The 21,695-nt window shown below is 37.7% G+C and overlaps 2 protein-coding genes across 2 annotated transcripts in view; one reads left to right on the top strand and one right to left on the bottom strand.

Annotated features, from left to right (window-relative positions):
• Positions 1–21,695, top strand: part of fipi (factor of interpulse interval) — an 81,680-nt gene that overhangs the window by 39,719 nt on the left and 20,266 nt on the right. The gene's annotated exons all lie outside the window — the stretch shown is intronic.
• Taf12L (TBP-associated factor 30kD subunit alpha-2) lies at positions 3,405–4,086 on the bottom strand. Its single transcript, XM_002052089.4, has 2 exons — positions 3,808–4,086; positions 3,405–3,742 (listed from the first exon to the last, which is right to left on the bottom strand). Exons 1-2 carry the CDS (start codon positions 3,982–3,984, stop codon positions 3,506–3,508), a joined length of 414 nt encoding a protein of 137 aa, XP_002052125.1. The 5' UTR covers positions 3,985–4,086; the 3' UTR covers positions 3,405–3,505.

Here is a 21,695-nt window from a genome sequence, read left to right as displayed (position 1 = left end):
CTACAACATTTGCATAGACGGGGTGGCAGCTGTTGTATCTGGTTTGTATGTTAACACACTCACACTCACACACAAACACCCACGACACACACACACACACACACACACGCACACATATCTATTAATACATATATCTGTTCATTTGTGTGCATGAGACTGGCACTTCAGTGTCTTAAGTTCTTCTTTGAGTGGCAACTTTTTCTCAATTGCCGCAAGTGGTGTTGCAAGTGGTTTTCAAAGCGCTTTGGGCCAGATACAGGTGTATGCTTCTGTGCTCCGTGCGGCCTTTGAGTGGTGTGATAAAGAAAATGCATTTAGGTCTGTAGAAAAGTTCACCACCAACCAACACACACACCTGACCTCAATGCTTTAAGAAATTGTGTGTCAGTTGTGTATGTAGAGCGGAAATATGTGTCCATAAAGTTTGTACCGGCTCATAGATCGCATAAATAATTGGCAGTGGCTTGTGGTTAGTTCATATCAGATTTTTGATTTTAAATGCGACAGTGTAAAACATTTGCAAAAATGTCAACAATATTAGATAAGAATATATGAAATATTAGATATTATTATATTTATATTATATTTAAATAAATTTTAAATTCATTTTTTTTTTGTTCATAATTTTTTTTTGGAAATTTCAAATATTTCCTTTTATATCCTTTTATAGAAAAAATAATAAGCGAGTAACAATTTCTTACAAAGAAAGAAAACATACGATAAGTAATTGTGAAGAGCTCAGATAAAAAGGGATAAATGAGAGAGGAAGGCAAAGAAACAAGAGTAATAAAAAAGAGTTGAATAAGTAGAAACAAGGTTGGACAAACAGAGCTGGACACACATTGAATCAGTTAAGAAATAGCATGCTAAGCACATACTACAACTGGGCGTGGTCAGCAAATACTTGATATTAACCAGAGAATAGAGAACACACATGGTTACAGGCTATTGTACATGGTATAAGTTATGGCATATATTTTGCTTTACAAAGAACATAAAATGACATTTGAGAACTGTCTAACGATCTATAATTGTTTAGAAATTTATATACCTAATAAGTTGGGAGTTTCATTCACGAAACTATTACAAGGGTATTTAAATGACCACTGCAGATATTTCTACAGGTACTTAGCACATTTTTATTCGTATTATCATTGTATAATTACAATTTATTTTGGTATTAATTTAAAGGATGAATTTCCAGACAATTTCTCGCTTGCCTACCGCAAATCTCTGTCGTAATTAACCCACTTAACTGGTAGTAACTTTGGCCAGCTATCACCGCAAAGGGCGGTGGCTTCTGTGGGCGTTACTCATGTCCATGTTATCCCTCAACAAAAAATCCGCAAGCAACGCGCAGAAATTTGCACAATTTTTAATGGCCCAGATGTGTGTTTGGTGTTGGCGTGTGTGTGTGTGTGTGCTTGAGTGTGCGAAGCGCGTGGTTCGAGGCTTTCGATGAGGGCTTTGCGTGTGCTTCCATATGTGTGCGTGGACTTAACTGACCAACACACATACACACGCATGCAGGAAGCTGCAGCCATGGTAAATGCTTTAAAAAGCCATTTCAGCTTTTTCGTCGTTTTTTTTTGGAATCCCCTCCTTTGATGCGGCCACAAAAAAGGGCGGATTATAAAACACTTAAACGATTTTAAGCGCAATTATGTTGGCGCGAGCACGTAAACGCATCGTGGCCATTGCAACGCTTGCCCGCTTTAATATTTAAGCACTTTCCGCTGCCCGACTTGCTGCTGCTCATTAGGTTTTCATTTAAAGTTTCCCCAACAGGAGAAGCACAAATTTGTTCTAAATTATTTAAAAACTAAGTTGGCCGCTAGCTAAAAGAAAGAAAGAAAGAAAAAAAAACTAAACAAACAAGTAAGTGAATAACAGGGGTGCATTCTCCACAATAGTATATCCTCTAAAGGACAGAATGGCAGTGGGGTATTTTCAAATAATAAAATATTCAGCACGGAATTACAAAAATGAATAATAATACTGAATAATAAAAAACCAACACAACACGCGTAGCTTAAGTGTAACCATTGATTGAAATTATAATGTTTAGAAGCTTTTTAAAGTCAAATCCTTTCTACATCCTCCCCGCTAATTATCTTCGAGTAAGTTTTCATAAGCCTCAGGAAACTTAGTTGTTACTCATCAATATAATTAATAAAACCCCAATCTGAGAGAAAATCTTTGTAATGGACGCTTATATACCCTTTTAAAACTGTTAGCTTTTGGGTGGGATAAAAATAGTGCCAAGCTCAGCCATGGCAGATAGTCCGAAACAACAACGACAACAGCGCAGCAAATAGAACAGAAATAGAACCAACAACAGGCCAGAAACCCTAGAAAACCGGTCTGCAAACAATTAGAACGTCAGCTTACCGGAAAAAAGTTTGCATTTCATTTATACTCGAAGGATTTTATTTAGGAAAAGTTTTGTTGTGCATGCCAGCATGCGCAATGGGCAGCGAGAACTGCGCCTGGCCAGTGGCAGGCGTTATCCATTGTGCAATTTCTTCGGCAATGCCAGCGATTCTTCAACGGCCACTTCAGCAATGGTGGCAATAGAGGCGACAGCGACCAGCGAGAGGGCAACGGCGGTGTTTCCGTTGCAAACGCGCGCCATTGTTGCAACAATAAACTTCCGGTTTTAAATTTCACTTGTTTGTCTGTCTGCCTGTGTGTGTGCGTGCGTTTGTGTGTGGTCGCAAAACAAAATGGCCGCTGCCAGCTGCAAGCTATCGCTGCCAACGGCTTTTGACATTAATTAGCACAAAACATGTTGAGCAACGGTAAATGCAACGGTAAAGTTTTTGGCCATTTGCAGCTGCATAATGGGCCCAGAATAGCTTAAGCTGCTGCCATCAGCCGTGTTTATTACGTAATTTAGATAACGTCAGTACCTAGTTAGACCCTGCTACCGATGGCGATCCAGCACCTGCAGCAGCAACGGCCACTGCTGAAAAATGCCCCGTCAGCATGCGAAGAATCTGACAGCAGCATCTTGAGCTGCCAATGACGTCAAGTTAAGTTTCAACTGGTCGGTCGTGTGCATAAATAAATCAACATAAATGTATCTTAGCTCAGCAAAGTTTTCGTCAGCTAACAAAGTTGCTTAGCTTTATTGATGAGCGAAGACTTGAGTGTGATTATTTGGGCAACTTGAGAAATTTCACTTGTCTGCATTTTCAAATAGGTTTGGTAAAGCAGGTTTTTGGTTTAAAAATACTCACTGCTAGGTTATTTTTCTGAACGGGGTTTTCTCCAGTTTATATAGCAAATTTTCATTTTATATCATCTATTAGTAAAATTTTTCTATAAACAAGTCTGCACGTTTGGGATATTTTATCCCCGAGTTGGGCATGGAGATATCCTTTTGACATTGAGTTACCGACTTTGACTGCCATGTTTGTCTTTACTACAAACATAACAAAATTGCTTTTTCAACAATAAATATACTTAATCTAATTTGAAGAATTTTTATCTGATCCATTAACTAATCAGTGCTTGTTCGTTGTGGAAATTCCATGTTGTACTCTCGTTTTAGAGTGAACTTCAGATCTAATAGACTTGGCTCAGCATTTCGGTATTTGGCTAGTTTAACCAAACGCATGGACACATCCTTGACGAAGGCATTGGCGCACTTGGCTACTAAGTCCGCTGCCTGATCGTCTAACGAGGCAGTTTTGTCAATTTTCTGGACAAATCGATTTAAATTTGATTTGCGTATAATCTATAGAGAAAAATATGGAAAATATATATATCTCTGAATATAAGTAGAATTATAATGGTACTCACATGATATTTATTGGTTGAGGAGCATATGTATTCTTTATCGCTTTCGGCTTGATTGCTTTTGCTCGATGAGCTCAAGCTGCATGATGAGGATTGGCTCTCGTTACCTGAAGATACATCGCTAGTATCTCTGGGCAATTCATCGATCCAGGGCCACGGGTTCAGCTGTCCAGAACTCATTTTAAAATATGCGATTAAAAGTAAACTGGAACTGAAACAGCTGATGAAACAAATTAAGAATAATAAAAGTATTACTCAGTCGAAAGCGGAAAAGAACTGTTGCCTGTGGAATAGATTTTTCTTGTCAGTTTATAAAAAAGCTGTTGTAACTAATTGAGAATTATAAAACAGCTGCTGAGTTGCAATCTGAAAAAAAGTGTTGCATATTTCGGGAATGAAAAAATTAATGTAAATGTCATTTGTGTTTTCTATTCATGATTTTCGTCACGTTTTCCACAAACGGCTAAAAAATTTTCGAAATCAAGTGCAATTTTTCATGAACTTTAAGCGTTGACTGATCGATTTAAGCGCAATTTGTATGACGTCAATGTTAATGTCTTACGTTTACGCCCGTTTAAGTACAGTCTCTCTCTCACACATACACACAAACACGCACACACACAACCACAAATACACACTACCACACACACACTTCATCGCACACTAAAAATTCGGAATTTTCTTTTCTTTTCTTGCTGATTTTTCGTGCTTTGTGTCTGCTGGCCTCGAGTAAATGTGTCGCTTATTGGAATGCACTTTGTTTGGCCAATTGCATTGATTTGCGGTCAAAAGGGATGGTAAATTTGACAAAGATTTTGTGCGGCAATTTATCGCATGTCCGTGCAACGAATTGTCCAGCCCACACTTTCGTTCTCTGACTGCGCCGTAACTTTATTTAATGGCAAAAAGTTCACACTTCCTTTAGCTGCTCGTAAACTTTGTCCAGAGCAGCCAGGACAACCATATGTTTTTGTTCTTGTTGTTGTCACTGTTATTTCTCTTGTTGAACTTTTGTTCAAATAGAGGCGCTGTTTTTGCTGTTTACTTGGACCCAGTGCTAAATATTTCAAACAAAAGCCAAACAAACAGCTGACAACGCCAACACCAGCAACAAAAACAACACCAACAACAACAACATCAACAGCAGCAAAAGCTACAACTACGGCAACAAATGGTTGGCGGAAGGAAGCTCAACTTAAATAACGGATATTGGCTTAAATAAACAATGGCGTCCATGTCTGCATTGCCAGCGCATATTACACATCTCTATATCTATTTATATTTATATGTACACACATACATGCACACATAAACCGACTGCGCAAGCATTAAGCAAACTTGCTGGCAAACTGTGCGGCGATAAGCAGCGCTTAAGCGGAAGTTGCCACCATAGCCGCCACCCGTTACCCGCCTGTGGCTTACACCGTGAAGTTGGCTGCATTCACAGGGCTGCATTTTGCGTAGCGTTGCCAAATTGTTTTTCTTTACGCTGTTGTTGTAAAATGCGGCTGGCAGCACAACAGCTGTGTTTTGTCAAGTTTTTCGGGCGCTTTAATTGCTTGTTAATTAGCGTAGTTTGTGTTGTGCCACGCCTCAGAAATGGCGTTTATTGTTGCTTTTTTTTTTTTGTTTTCCTGTTAGCATCGCCAATCTTACTTTTTTTTTGGTTGGGTTAATTGTTGATGTGTGAAGCCGTGACACGCCACTGATGAAATTTAACAACTGTGCAAATATTTGACAGACGGCTGACAGGCTGTCAACGAACCTGAACGAGGCCCAAACCAAATCGTTCATTGACGCGTGAGCGTGCGAAAATTGACTGGCTTTCAACCTGCTTGCCCAACCGGAGTCAGAGAAGTTTCAACACATTCGAGGGGTTCAATAAAACTTAATGTAACTTAAATAAATGCATGGCCTAAAGACGTGCCCAGACAATAACAAGTGATGTGCAGTGTAAGCAAGGAGACAAGGGAAAAGATTTTCTATGCTGAGACGACAGCATGTATTGAGTAAAGGCAATGTGTCAATCTGGCAAGTGGACAAGACTAGTTAAGTGGTCAGAGATTGCAGCAAGCGGAACGTTAAGGAAAGGAACGACTGACCAGAAGTGACAATTCGTCAGTATTTGTTTAGTTTCCCCTTTAGTCAGGTATTTGTTCTTATATAATATGAGCGACAATAGTTATATTAATAATGTTGTGGAGCTTATAATCCCCAAAGAGTTGAACCTGGCAAACAGTATAAAATAAATCCAGATATGGGCGTTATTATATTCTAATGCCTTTCCTAGGCGAATATTTGTTGAGACCCTCGTAGCGACTGCACATGCCGTTGCATGTCTGCACATTGTATGTATGTATGTGTCAACTGTGTGGCAGCTAGCGGAGCATTCATATTATTTTCACACCTAACGACTGTGAGAACGTCAGCGACAACGCGCTTGACAAATGTTAGCGGCAATATTTGCACTGCACTACAAAAACAAAACGCGCAGAGCAGAGCAAAAGGATCAGGATTGCAATTGCTAAAATCGAAGAGGCATGACAGCTTGGCGGGCATGGCAGGGCGTGTATATAAGCAAACCGAATACTTAACTGGCGCTAAAAGGATAAGCGCATTAAGGCATTTACTTTGCAATGCGAATCAGAGGAAGGAAAATGCATTAATGCTTATAAAGTCGAGCGCTCGTCGATTGCAGAATTTTGTCGTGCAGCCTCTGGGCAGTGGCAGCCGCTGCCGCAGCCGCAGTCGCAGCCGCAGTCATGTGGCAGCAAGTGGGGGCAACTAGACAAACAAGCCACATGTTCATGTACTCGTTGTGCTCGACACAAAAGCGCAACAAACAAGCAGCAACAGCCCCGAGCTACACAATTGCAACTCTGACAAAGGACACGCTGCACGGGACACGCGACAATGGGGTGGTTGGGCTCAGAGTAGCCGGGTTCGGCGCTCGGTATGGGTGCGAGTGCAATGGCAACAAATCCGCAGCGCGACGCCCATTGCACTGTGGACCCACTTAATCCGGCCATTGTGTTCGCCTTATTATGACGCCCATCGAGCATTGTCTTGGCCTAATGTTGTTGACTCAAGGCACACAATGGAGCGCCTGCAACCATATTCCAAGTATTCCAAGTGGTTCAAGCATCTCAACTATTCCAAAAAGGACATTTTTGTGCTTTATCAGCAGCGTTGCTAGCGGCCAAAAATTGTTTGTGTTCTTGTTGTTTTTGCTGCCTTACCATACGACCGTCTCTTATAATGAACGCATCTTTTGGCCTGCCTGGTGGGTTGGGTTGAGGGGGTTGGTTGTCAAGCCGAGTGTGTGTTAAGGTTACACTTTGTTTGTTCTCCTCAGAAGACAATGCGCCCAGACGGCGCCAGTTGTCGTCAGACGTCGCCCCCCTTTGCTCCACCTCCAGTTGGCATTTACGAACTATAACATTTATTTTTTTGGCAACTGTTTCGGGTAAATCGATAAAATGTCTATGAAGACATGTTGATAAAATTAAAAGAGATTTAAAAAAATACGCGTAAATGCATGCAAGTTACGACAAGTAGAAAAACTTCATTTGCGGTCAAAGAGTATTGTGAGAAATTTTGGGTAAAAACCACGAAGCATTAAAAATTTAGAAAAAATATGAAAATGTTAAATTTTGTAGGCTGGCCTTAATTACTAAAATTGGTTTTTGGGACGGCATTAATGTCACAGAAATATATCATTTTACATCATATACTTATACCTAGAGAAGTTCATTTAAATAAACATTTTTTAGCAATTTAAAAAAACAAGACTTGTCACATAAATATTTTGTTTATCAATTGAAATTGAATAAATTGGACATCCTGGTAATTAGTTTTAAATGTAATTTTTGCAAAATAATAATAATAATTCTGCTCTCCTGTCGACACAATTTTAAGCCCCACGTATTGGCATTTTAATGTATTCTTTGAATGACCCTAATTAATATTTATTTTGTTTTCACTGATAGCACACATATTTATTTATATGTATGTCAGACACACACACACGCACAGAAATACATTAGCATGTACACATATATTTATTTGCAAATTGGCCTTAATGAAAATTAATTAAATTATTGATAGATAATGCGAGCATTTTGTAAGACGAGTTGAGGTTGAGACTTGCATAAATGAGCTTGCAATCAACTGATGCTCAATCAATTTGCAAACAAACTGAAACTAATTATGTACTGCAAAAATTGATTGCCAATAAATCAATTCATTATGACCACAAGCGCACATGCTGCATGCTACATGCGGCATACCACCGGGTCACCAGTCATCCTCCTGCTGCTTATTAAGTTGCCACAACTTGGGCAGCACTTGCTCTGTCTTGGGTTTGCTTATTTTTCTAGGTCATGCTCTGAGGAAATGTTGGCCAACGAAAAATGTGCGGTATTTTCTTTTGTATACCCTGTACACTTGGAGAATAAAGGTGGCATAAAGTATACATAAGTATCAAAAATTTGCTTGCATATAGTTTAGATATTAGAATTTACCCTAATCCTTTCGACAAATTGATACAATCTAGTTTTCAGCATCGTATATTTATATTATTTATTATTATTATTATTATTATTATTATTATTTATTTTTATTATTATTATTATTATTATTTATTATTATTATTATTATTATTATAATTTATTATTATATTATTTACGTAATTCTTTAAGTTAGACCTGGGCACAGGGTATTACTCGGTGGTTTATTTTCGGGACGACATTCAGACTTGCGTCTTTTCATATTTTTTTGGTACCCATTTTGGCAGACAAATGGCGACGCAGTTTTGTGGCGCCACTAGACGGTGGCTGCAACCACCGTCGCAAGTCTCTAACAATTTTTACTGCAACCATTTCCTAGACGGCAAATAAATTCAGGGCTGCTTGGCCTCAACTACCACTCCCCAAATCCCTTCCCCGTACACGCCGCCAACAACTGGGTATTGATTTCGTGCTGCGCTGCACATTAAAGTGCTAAAAGAACTGGCGAAAGTTTTGCGGCAGTCACATCCATAGTTACACGTATACTTTGGTAGCTGTCAGATCCATCAACTGCTGTCACAACTGATACCAAGCAGCCCCCTTTCCCATCATCAAAAGTTAAAGAATCCTGTAATTTGGGGGAAAAAATTGTTAGGCTTTGGCTTTCGTGTTGAGCAACTTTTTTCATTAGGCTCCACTTTCAGTTCTTGTTTAACAAGAAGTCAACTTATTAAGCACAATGTATTTTAAGCTTGTGATAAGCTGTTGAAAGATGTGAAGTTGATTGGAGAATTTGTTTTTTGCTTGTGTCAAATTAAAAGTCTTTGAATGCACTTTAGAGAATGTGAGTTGAATATGCCTTTTGAAAATTGTAGACACATTCACATCTTGACCTGATAATATGAATTCTGGTGGAGTTGTAAGCTAACTATTTGCTTTGTAGATTGTTTTTTGTTATAGATTTTCCTAATAAAACATTTTTATAAGCATATATTGAGTTTCCATCTCTTGGATGGGCCTCATATTAAAAGTGTCAGATCTCTGAAGCTGCTAAAGGTTTAGGAATAAGATAAGACCTGAAGATGACGCTGAGAAAATACAATTTTCATGTTGATCAAACAACGCAAGGCATTATAATAAAGAGTGAGCGGTTGTTTGTAAAAATATAATTTTTATTAAAATCTTTAAAGTTTGCATAGTTTGAAAAGATAAAGAAGAAGGCAGTGAGTTGGAAATTATTAAAACGTCTTACGGAAAATAAGTTTCTGTTGAAGTTATCATGTGCCAAGCATAATGAAGGAAAAAACAAACAACGCAAAGTTCGAGCAAACGTACAAACAGCTTGAAAGAAGTGTAACTTGAAAACTATTCTTAAACAACATAGACAAGATATCTTCAAAAGCCGACGACTATATACCCCTTTCAGATATGTGATATAAATAAGATGTGGATTGTTTATGGCTTCAAAACTGAAAAAGTATTATGAATGGAAATGTAAATCGAATCGCCTGGTTATATTAACATATGAGTATACACGCCGGTAAAACAAGCTATACCAGTTATTCACTTCTGACGATCCTGCTATGAATCAATCAACAAAATAAGTAAACGCATCCTAAGAAACTCTTTAGGGCTATTTTGTTAATTTGGCTTAATGCATATTGTTTCGTCTCTGTCAACCCTAATACTTAATGTGCTGAGCCAAACCAGCTAATTGGGTTCTGCCAATTTTCCATTTCTTTTCTGTTTTTAAATTTATCATTATTGATTTTTTCTTTGTGAGAAATAAATACACAAATACGAAAAGTACCGATTGTTGCCGGAATTGAGCAGGCACACTCTTCCTTAAAAGTTCATCGCTTTGACTTTTATGCCAAGCATGGTTCATTTAGTTCCTACAGTTTCGGCTGGCGTTGGACAGCTAATCAGTTAGCACAAACTCTTTTATATATTTGGACTTGGTCGGACATGCCTTTTCTGTGTGTTTTACAGGTCGAGACAAAATAATAGCAGCCCTTTCTAGATTACAAAAAATGAATGAAATTATAAATAAAGAAATTTTAATTAACAAAAACTCAAATTTTTAAGATACCTTTTCTTTTAAGCAAATGAAGTATAACAGAACAAAATGACAATAATCTGAGACTAATTGGTATTTGCACTTTAGCTGATTGTTTACGACATGCGATATGGCTTTTTGAGGCCATGCGGCAATGCTTGAACTACAAGTGTATCCAGTAAAGAAAATTGCCAAATGGCTCACTTACCGATTCCCTTGAATCAAGTTAATTCACTTGACTAATTCCCGCTTTGGTTTGCTTTGCTTTCGCTTTGATTTTCAAAGCTGCTTCAGTTGCCACATTGCTAAGTTATTGATAGATTTTATAGCAATACACTGGCTGTTGATTGCAGTGTGTATATGTGTGTGTTCATATGAGATGTTTGTGTGTGTGTGTGTGTGTGTGTATTGCAAAATCCTTTCATTTCGTGGCACATTACACAAGCCAAGGGCTTGACGTCAATCACATTCGCTTTGTGATAAATTTGCTGCCGCAGTAAAATGTCGAACGCAGTTGCAAGTTGAATTACGTGCAATTAAAAACTAATGCAACCAACGCGGGGCACACAGATTGCGGCACAGATTGATGGCAAGACAATGTGCCGCCTGTGGCAATTACTCGTAATAAGTGGAGCGGAGTTTATATAGATGGGCCTACGGGTCGTATGCGTTATGCTGGCGCAAGTCTAAACTGTTTACACAGTAATTTACCATTTAAGTTAGTTTTTAGTCGGTTAAGCAACGTTTTCAATTTGCAGCTGCCGCAAACTGCAAATTTTAGCCAAGGGACTCCACTCACGGCAGATAGGACTAAGCAGACGTCGGATGCTGGCAAGTTGCTCGCTTCTCAGGCGAACCAAAAATTTTATAATGAGTTAATTTGATGCCAGGGGCTGTGGCGCCTCAACCACATCAACAACAACACAGCCATCGACATCGACATCTTTGTGGCACGCTAAATGCTTTACGCAAAAGCAATTTCAATTAGTGAGCCGCCCATGGGAACCGGCGGGGGTGGGAGGGGAGTTGTCGGCGTTGCTTATGCAAAGCTTGTCGAAAATGTCGCTATGAACTGAAAATTTAATCACAAAACTCGCGCATTTGCATAGTCCAAATGCAAAATGCAAAATGAAATGCGACATGCAGACGGGCGACCGTCAGGCATGGATCTATGCAAATGTTTTTTTGCTAAATGCTACACAAAAGTACACACAATTAAGTTGTGGAAAAACAGCCGAAATGCGACACAAATAACGCAAACATCAGGAGAAACAACAACACAATTCAGAATAATTTTTACTCGAGACCCTACTAGGAGTTACCCTTTATCTAACTGCCGAATACTATATTCGTAAATACCTATGGAATTATGTAGACTGAAAATTGGCTTTATGTTTTTATTTACCATGAATCAAATCCCAGCTTATTGATTATTTGAACAACAAACAATCGAACACGACATTTAAAGTTAACCAAAATCTGGACTCGTACTTACGGTGCGATTTGTTTAAGCCGTGATGCGACAAACATGCAAATTCCGCTTCTTTATTTCTATTTATTATTTACAAAATATATTCTTAAGTATTTAATATAATAATTCTATATAATTCGATATAGATATTTACTTAAAACTACATTTTTAAAACTTTGTTATACCCTTGCTTTTTGCATCGGCTCCGAGGTGTACGAATAACAACAAAAATAACTATGAAAACACATTTACCTACAACAAATTTAACCATAAAAAGCAACTATTTTGGCATCTCATTTGCCATCAAATCGTCAGACATCTGGTCGTAACGCCTGACAGGCGACATACAGGCGACTCCGACGGCGACAAACGACCGAGACGATGATGTGGAAGATGACGGAGATGATGATGAAGCTGAATGTCGTGAATGTTCGAGACATTCGGCTGTGATGATACGGCAACGCTGCTGACAGCGAGACAAGCGGAAATGCTAAGGCAACTTCCGTGTCGACGTCATCGCGTTGATCTATGCGACTGTCTGTCATCTGTCTATCTACGTATGTGTGTGAGTGTCAGGCTAAACTGTGCTTCTATGTTTCATTTATTTGTCAGACCGTTTAGTTTGCGTATAGTGGAATGGAACTAAGTGTGAATTCGGTCAAATTACAAAGAAAAATACATTGAAAAGGCCAAGAAGTCAACATATCTATAATTATTGATACGAGCTCTTTGGATTGTAATCGTTGATTGTCTATTGTCTATACTTACACAATATTAAACAAACATTTTTTTTAAAATACTAACAAATTTAAGTTGACTTGATTTAATAAAATATTGATTATTATGCAGATTATTTCCTAGCTCCACTTTTGATCAATTCATATTATGATAGACTTTAAGTACAGATTATTTCCTAGCTCAATTTTTTATCAATTCATACCACTGTGCAGCATTGGCTTTTGACAAATGTGCCGCACATTTGGCGACTTTAGCAAATTGAATTTTAAACGATTTTCCGCACGAAACGTAAAAGGAATAATGCTTTGGTTATATATATATTTATATAGATATAGTCATATTGTTTGCCGCTGTTGCGCAAAATTTATGGCTGAAACCATTTTGTATATTGTTTTTATACCATTTTGCTCGCCGCTTCAAAAGTTCGAAAAGGCGTTAAATGACAGCGTAGCTTTCGCAGCTGGCTTCAAAAGACAAAAGGCTGCCACTTATTACGGTAAAGATGAAACACGTGACTGGCTGACAATGTGCAGTGCTCACATACATATACACTGACACACAAGGATAACTGCAGTGGCTCTGGCTTGCATATTGCCGGATTTATGAGGCAATAAGCAGATGCAACCGGCAGCAACGGCAGCGGAAAAAAAAATGGCGGCGCATGACAAAAAGGCAACGTGCGCTGCGTAACTGATATGCCACGATTAGTACAGGCACTCACATAAAAACATACACACACACTTACGCACACACATACACATTGAGCACACAGCGTATTGCAATGCAATTGGCATGGACTTTTGAAAATAACGAGTTCAACTTGGCAACGGCAACTGCAACATCGGCCACATTGCCGGCTATTGATTTTACAGCTGCAGGACGTGGTTTTAACCAAGAGAGGCGGAGAAGGAGGGGGTGGGAGTAGCATGGTAGCAAGAAAGCAATAACTCATTACAACACATGTTTACTTGCGCGCAACTTTACAGGCAACACACGCCACATTTTTGAAGCGCCTCCTGTCAATGGGAGGTGGCTCTGCAACTTATTTATGCAGCGCAGCTCTTTGAACTTTTAGGTAAAGTTTAGTGGCCAGAAAACCGCATTCTGACATATTGCCAAATTCAATGCTGTCAGCGGTTAAAAAAATATATCTGTGTGTGTGTGTTCGCGTCCCAATATCGAGTGTGTATTGTTGACAGTGTTGCCAATTTTTTAAAGGAAAAACACAATTTTAAAGGGAAAAGAGGACAAGTGAAGCAAATAATATAGTTTTAGATCTTCAAATAGATTATTTGCTTCGTCAATGAATAACAACTAAAAATTTTGTAAAATTTGAGTTATTTATTTTTGAATAAAGAGAGGTGCTTAGGTTTTTTTTTTTTTAAAGTATATATTTTGTTAGTTTGGCTGTAAAGCGTCGGAAATGGCTAGTCTTAGCTTAAATAGAGAAAGTGGCATCAGAGGTTGTTTACAAAAGGGCTTAGATCAAGCCGGTCAACGCAGTGAATGTTATATTGATAAAGTTCCATTGCGCCCAAGCTGCTTATTAGCCACGACAATGTCAATGAACATGTGCTATAAACATATTGTTATACAATGGAATAATAGAAACATGTATATAATGGGTTATGTGAAAATATATGTTTAGTTAGCGCAGACCATTAACTGACAGTAAAATTGAATAAAACAGTGTAATATATATGATTTCATAGAAATGTCAGTGTCAAGTGGCTGGCATGGAATAAAACTTAAAGTTAACGCCGTGTGTCGACAAAAAGTCAAGTGCTGCAACTGAGCTGCACTGTTCAGGGACACAAAGTCACTGCGAGGAGACGGTAAGCGGCTTAGTTGAGTGGCAGCGGGGGCAGATGGAAGTTCGTCAGGCAAAACCATAACTATGTTGCATTTACAGACGGTTATAATAACTGGAAAGGATTAGCAGAGAGAGCATTGTTCAAAGGCAACGAACCAGCAACTTTTGAGCCGAGGAAGTCATAGTAAGGTAATAGAGCACGAGGCAGGAGCAGGAGCTGAAGCGATGCGTAATGACAAATTTGAGCACTGAGCGTGTGGGATAAAATGCTTTGAAATGACTCGACAAATTGGACAGGCGACAAGGCAAAAAGTAGCGGGTGTGCTCATAAAAAGACAACTCTTCTTTTATTTTTTTGTCTAAACCTTAAAGTCTAACGAGGGAACGGTGTGTATAGGTGTGTAGAGATGTGTGGACTTAAAGCTTAAAGCACGTCATTGATTCGCCTTTGCAATAGCCAACCAGGCAAACTGACCAAAAGCCTTTAGCTAGCTTATAGACAAGGGATTTATAGTAACAGCTCTGGTGTGCCAGTCGGCCCAGCCCAGCTAATGCTGCAGTAGATGCCAAAGGCAGAGGCAAAGCCGTTGCCAAAGCCCAAAGCAAACTCAAGTCAAGGCCTGGCTAAAATGCGCAAACAGAGAAAGAGAGAGCAAAACTCGAGGCATGCTCTAAATGCAACCAAGTGAAATGCGAAAGCAGATAACGGCATGAAAGGGTTAAGCCGCCCAGTGCTGCAAGTTCAAAGTTCGCAAGCAGCTGCATGCAAGGTATGCGGGGATATGCGATGAGGGGCGGGTCCTGTGGTGGGTGTTGTTAAAGCAGCAAGTGTCCGTTTAAGTGACACTGACTGGTCATCAACGTTCTGGGCTTAGCTTTGATTTACTGCGTCGCCTTGTGACTTTTTCGGCAAGTGTTGTGCGTGGCTGCAAACTTTGCCGCCTGATACGCACAATGCCACGCCCCTCTGCTCAATGTGTGTGCGTCCCTTAGCCTGGCAGCCTATTTAGTATTTGCTTATGCAAAGCACGTTCCAATGGCTATGATTAAAATTGATGTGCTTTGGGTTTTGTCCAAAAATTTCCGCACAGCCAAACATAATTTGACCTAAGCCAAGGCACAGGCGAATGCGATAGGGCATAAAAGGCAGGTCCTGCTCCGCACTCTAATTGAATGAAATAGCTAAAGAGACTCACGCACTGAAATTTCCATATTAATGCCAGCCAAATACATGCACACGCACATATACAGCGGAGCTGCAAGTATTTCTGGCAAATTGTGGGCTGTAAAAACCAGAAAAAGCCAAAAAAATTCAACTCAGAAAGGAGTTAAGTTGAAATTAGCACAGACATCCATGAAGGAATGGGGCTAGAGTGAGACTGAGAAAGATAGAGACTGACAGAGATGAAGAAAGGGAGCAGCCTTTTTATGGTGCATAAAAATTTAATAACTGTCGCTTGGGCCACTAAACGTCATCATTGCAAGGGATTAGCTCTAAATGCGAAACCGTACCCGCATCTCGACATTGAACACGCGCCCATAAAAACTGCATCAGGCCATAAAATCGAGCCGGGTATGCAGCTCATTTGCATACGCCCAAGGCAGGCCAAGGAAAAAATATGCAGTTCATTCAATAATCCGATATGAAGGTGGTTATTGAAGGAAATGGGCTGCTCCTAGTCGATTTTACCGAACTTGGGGAGGGGAAAATCTTGGAAACTTGCTGTGCAGTACGCACTCTGCCTTTTTTCGACCAAGCATTTGATATAGAACTAAAGCCGCGCAGACATAGCCACGATCATTTTTCTACGTATTATAGAAGTACTGTATCATATTATGATATTATCTGTCGGAAATCAATTTCTTTTTGAAAAACCTGTTATTTAATAAAACTGGACTTTATTTTCCTATTTTCCATTTATAATTACAAAATTTTATCAACATCTCTCAACAATTGAGCTTAAATTTAAACCATACATGTTATACCAAAATCTAGCATATCCATGCTAACACTGTATCATTGGGCCTAAATCAAAAAACTACTTCAAAAATATATTTTTGTAGGAAAAACTTATTTGTTTTTCAATAAATCTGGACAAAACTCAGTGTTTAAGTATGTCAATTCTCCTCGGATATCATTTGTATCCTGTTGTCTCTTTTATCTTTTAGTATAATAGCAGATAATTTATGAAAACTATACCGATCACCTATTGATTATCTCGGTACTCGTATTTTTATATTATGGCATAATAAACAGGTCTTAGACTTAAACTAGAAAAGTTTAAGTATTAAAAATTTAGCCAAATTTTCTGCTTAAGCGCCAAAGAGATTGTCGTAAAGTGCAATAACAAAATAGGAAGAAAAAAATACTACCCACAGAGAGAAAAAAATATGAAACTAAAAAATGTGAGAGAAAAAATGTGTAGAAACAGCTTTGCCTGCTGCTCGGCTTGAGAGTGGCTATGAATGCAGAAAAGCTGCGGCACAAATGTCAGCAACCATCCAAGGACAACAAGGACAAACAACTTTTGCTGGCAAGGGTGTGTGCTTGTGCTTGTGTGTGTGTGTGTGTGTGTGTGTGAGTCTGTGTCTGTGTGTGTTGTCTGGTGTGTTGTTGGCTTGCCTGTTGACATTAGAAATTGAGCAACCAAAAATGTGTAAACAAGTTTGTTTGGTCCAAGTGTGAAGCTGTCTTTGGCAGCTTCGACACTCGCCTAACGCTTGCCACTTGCCACAGACCACTTCGTATAGAAATCGTTAGTAAAAAAATTATGTTGTGTACTGTCTACACAGAGTACACAAAATTTAATGCTAGAAATTCCAAAACCACTGCGACATGCATCAACTGAACGAGACAAATTGGTTGAGCAAGGCAATTGAAGCACTTTTATATAAAGATAAATCAGTGAAAAGGTACTGGGCAAAAGAAAAAAACTAAATAAGGAAAGCAAAAAAATAGAGAGCGGTAGATGAATGACAAATGTTCTTATGCCAAAAAAACAAAACAAAAAAAAAAAAAAAAAAAACCGGGCAATAAATAATCATGCGAAATGCGAGGCAGAGAGGGAAAAAGTAAGGAAAAACTCAATTATTAGCTTTTATTTGTTGGACTCAATTTAAATTGACGCATATAAATACGAACATAAATCATATGATGTTTTTTCTTGCAAATTTATTGCCTTAGCTTTTTAGTTAGTTAGCTTCAATAGCAGGATATATTTATTAAACTAAGCAAACAAAACAATCGGGTTTTCAATTTCTATTTAATTAGTTCTTCCTGCAAAAACTGTAAAATACAAAGTACTTAGATCTTCAAAAGTTTGTATTGACACAAATTCTTACACAAATCAAATGATTTATTTTCCTGGGACGTTTATTGACCATAAATTGTTGGCTATAGAGAGCTCACAATAAATATATTTCCTTAACTTAACAAACTAAACAATCAAGTATCCAATTTCAATTTAATTACTTCTGCCCTCAAAAATTGTGAAACATAGGGTATTAAAAATGTTGTGAGCTATGAAAGTGTTATCGACTGCACTTATAAAAGCAATATTGTTTTATTTTTGTTGTTTGCATTATTGTGTGACTCAGCTAAGCTGTCAGTTGTTGCATAGCAAAAAATGTATTAAGCTATAACAATAAATTAAAACAAAAATATAATAATAATAATAAAATATGAAATATGACAATAATACAACAACAAAAAAGTAACTTTTTTAACAATTAATGTTAACTTGATGAATATTAATTATTAATTTTCATTATATTATATCAAGTATACCAAAGAACACAGGGTAGCTTATTGGCAACTACTCTAGAGTACAGATTTTTTACTTTATTTTATTTTCCTTCAACAAACTTGTAGATTTGCAATTAAATCGTTTTCGAAATTTCCTCAGTAGCTGATTTTGGCAAATAAAGCAGGCAAACAACACAGAAAATCAACTCAAAAGTCGTCAGTTTTGGCAACTGACAGCATAGCAAAGAGATAGAATTATGCAAAAGAACTTTGCTCGAATTGTTTGAATGACAGTTAGAAGCAACTGGCAATTAGGTTGTGAATGTTGAAGTGACAATTGAAGTCTCACATGCAACAGTTTTTTGAGCCAAAGAGTAACAGGGAAAAGGAGAGAAGCGTGTTCTTGCCAGTCACATGGCTTAAATTGCATTTGAAATGCGGACCGGCATGCAAATCATTGCATAACCTGACATAAAGGTAGTAATCCAGGCAGAAAATTGACCAAAACCCAGGCAATGTGTGGCTTAAATGCTGCTCAACATGTCGTATACTTAATGCAACGCATTCGCTATAAATTGCAATTTGCCAGCTGCAGCGACAACATACACATAATATAAATGAGGCATATGAAAATTTAAAATTCAATAGATTTTAAACATTAATCAACGTCAATTGTAACAACAAAAATGTAAATATGTGTACACATGCCCTGTCTGAAAACCCGATATGTTTAAGCCTATAATTTATACAATTATATGAGTCTATAGAATTGAGTTGTTCAGAGTAAGTTTTACTAAACGGGTCGTTAAAATCATAATAAATTGATGTTCAGTTATTATCGCTTACGAAAAAATCTATTTTAATATATGTATTTGCGAAAATTGTATAATTCGTTAAGATAAGAAAGAAATGTTGAAAGTTGCTTATTTAACAACTAACATTTTGATTATCAAATTAAGTAAGGAAGAAGAAAGTTGCCATTCATAAAAGTTTTAATAGGGAAAGAATACTGATCAATAATTTGGTTAAATACTTATTAATAGAATATTATTATAGCTCGTATTTGAGCTGAAACTAAATAACTTGCTGAAAAAGTAAGTTTCTTTCATGAGCGAGTAAACAACTGAAAAACAAATTTAATCGTTCATGAATGAATAACATGACTGATTAAGTTCAGGAATCGAAATAGAACAATTGAACTTATTCAACAACAACTTTTCTATGAGAGCAGGGTGTGCACATTGCGTATACGCAACGTACGTCCGCCTGACACTTCAATTAGCGGATGCAGCTCACCGCATTCGCTATTTACAATATCAAAATATATCTATTGTACCATAGAGTTTCCGCTCTTGCGCCCTTAAGTGCACTTGGCCCCAAAATGCAAAATATTCTAGTATATTTAAAATACCACCCCGCTCATTGATTATTGCACAAAACAGACAAATATTTGGCAATTAGATGCCCCACGCTCATCGAAATGCCCAAATGCCATTGAGCTGGGCACGATAATTATTACCATTACCAATATTAATTGTAAATGGTGCGCAATTGAAATTCGAAATGCATTTCCCACAAATGCATAATTATGTACAACTATTCCTTGCGGCAGTAACAACATTTCTGATAATTGAAAACAAAATTAGAAACTCTGACAGGCGCATTAAACAGACGTCTATAGCACATGGCTCTAATGAGCCCCAAATTGCAAATGGTCAGATACGTGTATCAATAACTAAAATAATTATTTATTTTCTGATTTGCTTATTAAACTATTTAAAAGTTGCACAATTTGTAAGAGCTGCAAATGATTCATTAGTTGAAAATACTAAGAATTTGAAGCTACTCCAAAACTTGCAAACAATTACAAATATTTGGAATGCTCAAATCTAAAGCTAAGAGGGAGGGACAAGGCACAGGCTTAAGGTACTCAAAATATGTTTAAGAATAGGTAATTTTACTTTCTTATTTACTTCTGATACTACTGAAGAAGACAAATGTGCCTGGCAAATAACTGGGATGGTAAGTCTTCTTTTGGATCGATTTGTCCCGCCCATCACATATTTTCCATAGCAACAAAGGTTAATCGTGGCATTGGACTCAGAATTTTTTTTGTTACCTATGGGCTAAATCTCAAACCGCATAAACTAGAAGAAGACGAAGTTAAATCTTTAACAGCCATATTTCATTTAAAAATATTTAGTTCCAAGCAATATTCCATTTTTTGGGTAAACTGTGAAACCTTTGGCTTGTGGTTGCAAAAATTTAAGTACTCCATACAATGTGTATTAGTTTAATAAAATTAATTAATAAAAATAAATGGTGGGACTTAACAAAATATCTTAATATAGTTTTGCATTATATGAGGATTAGTATTAGTAATAAAGGAACATTAAAAACAATTATATCCCCATCTGGAATCTGAAGCTTTAATCACTGTTAGCTTGAATACCATATTAACTTGATGCTGTTTAAGAATGTATAGACCATTACGCTTGCTTTATAGTTTTAAATAATATAATGTATAGGCTATCCGTTTTATCAATTTTGCGTAGGGTATAATAAATATATATGTGTATAAAAATTCTATATTTGTCTTTCGGTAGTCGTTCATATGTTTGAGCTTTGTAGTACTTGCTAGCGTTTCCCCAAGTGGGCTAAAATTCAATTTCAAAATTCCAATCAAGTATGGTGGCAGGCGGAGAGGGCAATTCGGAGGGAGAACGAGACCGTTTGTAAACCAAATCCTTTGGGTTTTTTTCACCGTGTTTTTATTGATGAAAAATCTCAAATTGCTGGCAAAAGTATTGCTTCCTTTTGGTGCCCCAAGAAAATGGCTTGTTGTATTTAGCTTTAAAGCCGCTGGTTGGAATTTTATCAGTTGCATTTATGTTATTTACTGTCATAAATTTACATAAGCCAATTTTCCGGCTTAAATCAACGCATCAAATCGGAAATCAAATAAAATGCAATTTGCACATAATTGCATTGACTTTTGATGTGTGCCACAATTTGTGGCAATTGAACTTGATTGAAATCGCATCGAGCTCGACAAAAAAAAAGATCAATTGATTGCTCTTCGACCTGGTCAGCATTATGTATGAAAGCCACAGAGCCATCAGGCATTTTCATTAACTGCCTGTTCGCAAATATTAAATACAAAGCTCACATCCTGTTTGAGCCTTTTGTTAACCCAATGTTGGCCTTTAGCCAACGGCTGTGCGCTTGCATAATTTGTACCAGTCATGTTTGCAGTTGATTAACAGTTTCTGGCCAAAATGCCCCGAACATCAGCACAGAGTCAACCCAAGCTACCTGGTCGGGCGGTATCTTTCAGTCGCTCAGGTAGCTAGTGATTTATGTGGACATGCGTGCTTATCTATTGGTTGTATCTACTTTGTTCCGCCTACACTTAAGCATTCACACATACAGTCACCCACCACATGCACACGCACTCGACTTAACTTAATAGCCAGTTTGCGTAGAGCTACAAGCTAGCCACAAAATTCACTTGTAAGTTAGAAATCTAATTTTATTAGTTCGGCTTTTAAGCTTTA

Source organism: Drosophila virilis, chromosome 4 (assembly GCF_030788295.1).
Source record: "Drosophila virilis strain 15010-1051.87 chromosome 4, Dvir_AGI_RSII-ME, whole genome shotgun sequence".
In the NCBI taxonomy this organism is placed as follows: Eukaryota; Metazoa; Arthropoda; class Insecta; order Diptera; family Drosophilidae; genus Drosophila; species Drosophila virilis.
Note: the sequence above shows the minus strand (reverse complement) of the source record. Positions and strands in the feature narration are given on the sequence as shown.